This window comes from Mustela nigripes, chromosome 17 (assembly GCF_022355385.1).
Source record: "Mustela nigripes isolate SB6536 chromosome 17, MUSNIG.SB6536, whole genome shotgun sequence".
NCBI lineage: Eukaryota > Metazoa > Chordata > Mammalia > Carnivora > Mustelidae > Mustela > Mustela nigripes.
The window spans coordinates 13994302-13997148 of NC_081573.1; the positions used below are offsets into that span (position 1 = coordinate 13994302).

The 2847-nt window shown below is 64.1% G+C and overlaps 1 protein-coding gene across 1 annotated transcript in view; it reads left to right on the forward strand.

Moving 5' to 3' along the window:
* Window positions 1-2600, forward strand: part of PRX (periaxin) — a 15543-nt gene extending 12943 nt beyond the window's left edge. The window contains 1 exon segment of the mRNA XM_059383820.1: window positions 1-2600. This exon segment is cut by the window's left edge and continues 12 nt beyond it. Coding sequence (XP_059239803.1) covers window positions 1-2395 — 2395 coding nt within the window. The 3' untranslated portion in view covers window positions 2396-2600.
* The last annotated feature ends 247 nt before the right edge of the window (window positions 2601-2847 follow it).

Genomic DNA, 2847 nt, shown 5'->3' on the forward strand with positions numbered 1-2847 from the left:
GCTCCTGAAGGTGCCAGAGATGGCCGTGCCAGATGTGCAACTCCCAGAGGTGGGGCTCCCCAAAGTGTCAGAGATGAAGCTCCCGAAGGTGCCGGAGATGGCCGTCCCCGAGGTGCGGCTCCCCGACGTGCAGCTGCCAAAAGTCCCTGAGATGAAGCTCCCCGAGATGAAGCTCCCTGAGATGAAACTGCCAGAGATAAAACTCCCCAAGGTGCCCGAGATGGCCGTGCCCGACGTCCACCTCCCAGAGGTGCAGCTGCCAAAGGTGTCAGAGATGCGACTGCCAGAAATGCAGGTGCCCAAGGTCCCAGAGGTGCATCTTCTGAAGGCGCCCGAGGTGAAGCTGCCCAAGGCTCCGGAGGTGCAGCTAAAAGCCGAACAAGCAGAGGGGATGGAATTTGGTTTCAAGATGCCCAAGATGACCATGCCCAAGCTAGGGAGGGCAGAGTCTCCATCGCGAGGCAAGGCAGGCGAGGCAGGGGCTGAGGTCTCTGGGAAGCGGGTGACACTGCCCTGTCTGCAGCCAGAGGTAGGTCCCGAGGCTCGTGTGGGTGTCTCCACTCTCACACTGCCCTCCGTGGAGCTAGACCTGCCGAGGGCCCTCAGCCTGGAGGGGCAGGTCCCAGCAGCCGAAATGGGCAAGGTGGAGCGGGCAGAGGGCCCTGGGGTGGCCACAGGGGTCGGGGAAGTGGCCTTCCGAATGCCCTCTGTTGAAATCGTCACGCCACAGCTGCCCACTGTGGAAGTAGAGGAAGGGCGGCTCGAGGTGACGGAGATGAAAGTCAAACCCTCCTCGAAGTTCTCCCTGCCCAAGTTTGGACTCTCGGGGCCCAAGGTGCCCAAGGCAGAGGCTGAGGGGGCTGAGCGAGCCACCAAGCTGAAGGTGTCCAAGTTCGCCATCTCACTCCCCAAGGCCCGAGCGGGGACTGAGGTTGAGGTGAAAGGGGCAGGGGAGGCAGGCCTGCTGCCTGCCCTCGATCTGTCCATCCCGCAGCTCAGCCTGGACGCCCGTCTGCCCACAGGCAAGGTGGAGGTGGCAGGAGCTGATGTCAAGGTCAAGGGGCCGAGGTTTGCCCTGCCCAAGTTTGGGGTCAAGGGCCGGGATGCTGAGGCGGGAGAACTAGCGCCAGGGGTGGCCGAGTTGGAGAGCAAGGGCTGGGGTTGGGATGGGAAGGTGAAGATGCCCAAGTTGAAGATGCCCTCCTTTGGGCTGGCTCGGGGGAAGGAAGCTGAAATCCAGGGTGGGCGTGTCAGCCCAGGAGAAAAGCCCGAGTCCGTGGCTGGGCAGCTTAAGATCCCTGAGGTGGAGCTGGTCACCCTCGGGGCCCAGGAGGAAGGGAGGGCTGAGGGGGCTGTAGCTGTCGGTGGGGTACAACTCTCAGGCCCGCAAGTGTCCGTGACCAGGCCGGCAGGCACTGAGGGCCAGGAGGGGGCGCTGAGGATGCCCCTAGGCATCTCCCTGCCCCAGGTGGAGCTATCTGGCTTCGGGGAGGCTGGCCTGGGCACCACCGCTGGGCCACAGGTCAAGGGTGCAGCCCAGTCAGTGGAGGGCGCAGCAGGCTACAGGGTCCAGGTGCCTCAGGTGACTTTGTCTCTGCCTGGAGCCCAGGTGGCAGGTGGCGAGCTGTTGGTAGGTGAGGGCGTCTTCAAGATGCCTGCTGTGTCGGTGCCCCAGGTTGAGCTGGATGTGGGACTGGGCCGAGAGGCGCAGGTGGGTGAGGCAGCCACAGGCGAGGGGGGCTTGAGGCTGAAGATGCCCACATTGGGGGCCAGAGCTGAGGCTGGGGAAGAGGGGTCTGGAGACCAGTCCCCAGGAGCCGAGCGCACCTTCCACCTCTCACTCCCCGACGTGGAGATCTCCCCACCCACCGTGGGCGGCCATGCTGAGTACCAGGTGGCAGAGGGCGACGGGGAGGCCGGACACAAGCTCAAGGTGCGGCTGCCCCGATTTGGCCTGGTTCGGGCCAAGGAAGGAGTTGAGGAGGGTGAGAAGACCAAGAGCCCCAAACTCAGGCTGCCACGAGTGGGCTTCAGCCAGAGCGAGGCAGTCCCTGGGGAGAGCTCCCCCAGCCCTGAAGAGGAGGAGGAGGAGGGCGGTGGGGAAGGGGCCTCTGGGCGCCGAAGCAGAGTCCGGGTCCGCTTGCCCCGCGTGGGCCTGGCCACCCCGTCTAAGGCCTCTCGGGGCCAGGAGGGCGAGGCAGCCCCCAAGTCCCCTAGTGGGGAGAAGTCACCCAAGTTCCGCTTCCCCCGGGTGTCCCTAAGCCCCAAGGCCCGGAGTGGGAGTGGGGACCAGGAAGAGGGTGGATTCCGGGTTCGGCTGCCCAGTGTGGGGTTTTCAGACACAGGGGCTCCAGGCCCTGCCAGGATGGAGGGGGCTCAGGCTGCTGTCGTCTAAATCCCCAGAACAGAGGGAACGTCCTCTCCCATTTCCCCATTCCTGCCTCCTTCTTGTTTTGTGTGTGAGATAACTAGCACTAACCCCTCAGAGGGTCGGGAGGTGGCTGACTGACTGGGACCGGGCCAGGGAGGCCTCATGCCCGGCTCACTGGCAGGAGGGCCTGTATCTTGCCGAACCATGTGAATAAAATAATCCAGAGGTAGCCTTGTGTTGGGTTTCCTGTGTGCGTGCCTGTGTGTGTGTGTGTGTGTGTGTGTGTGTGGCGGAGGAACAGGGGAGGGTGGAGAGGGTGCAGGGAAAGAGGTCCCCAAGGAGGGGGCCTGCTGGAGCCTGGCCTGAGGAGGGCCTCTGTTGGCAGACACCAGGCCATCCCAGGTCTGAAGGGAGTCAGGAAAGATTCGCAGTGGGTCCTGCCCTAGCCATTCAGAACTCCTCAGGGCCTCTGAGCC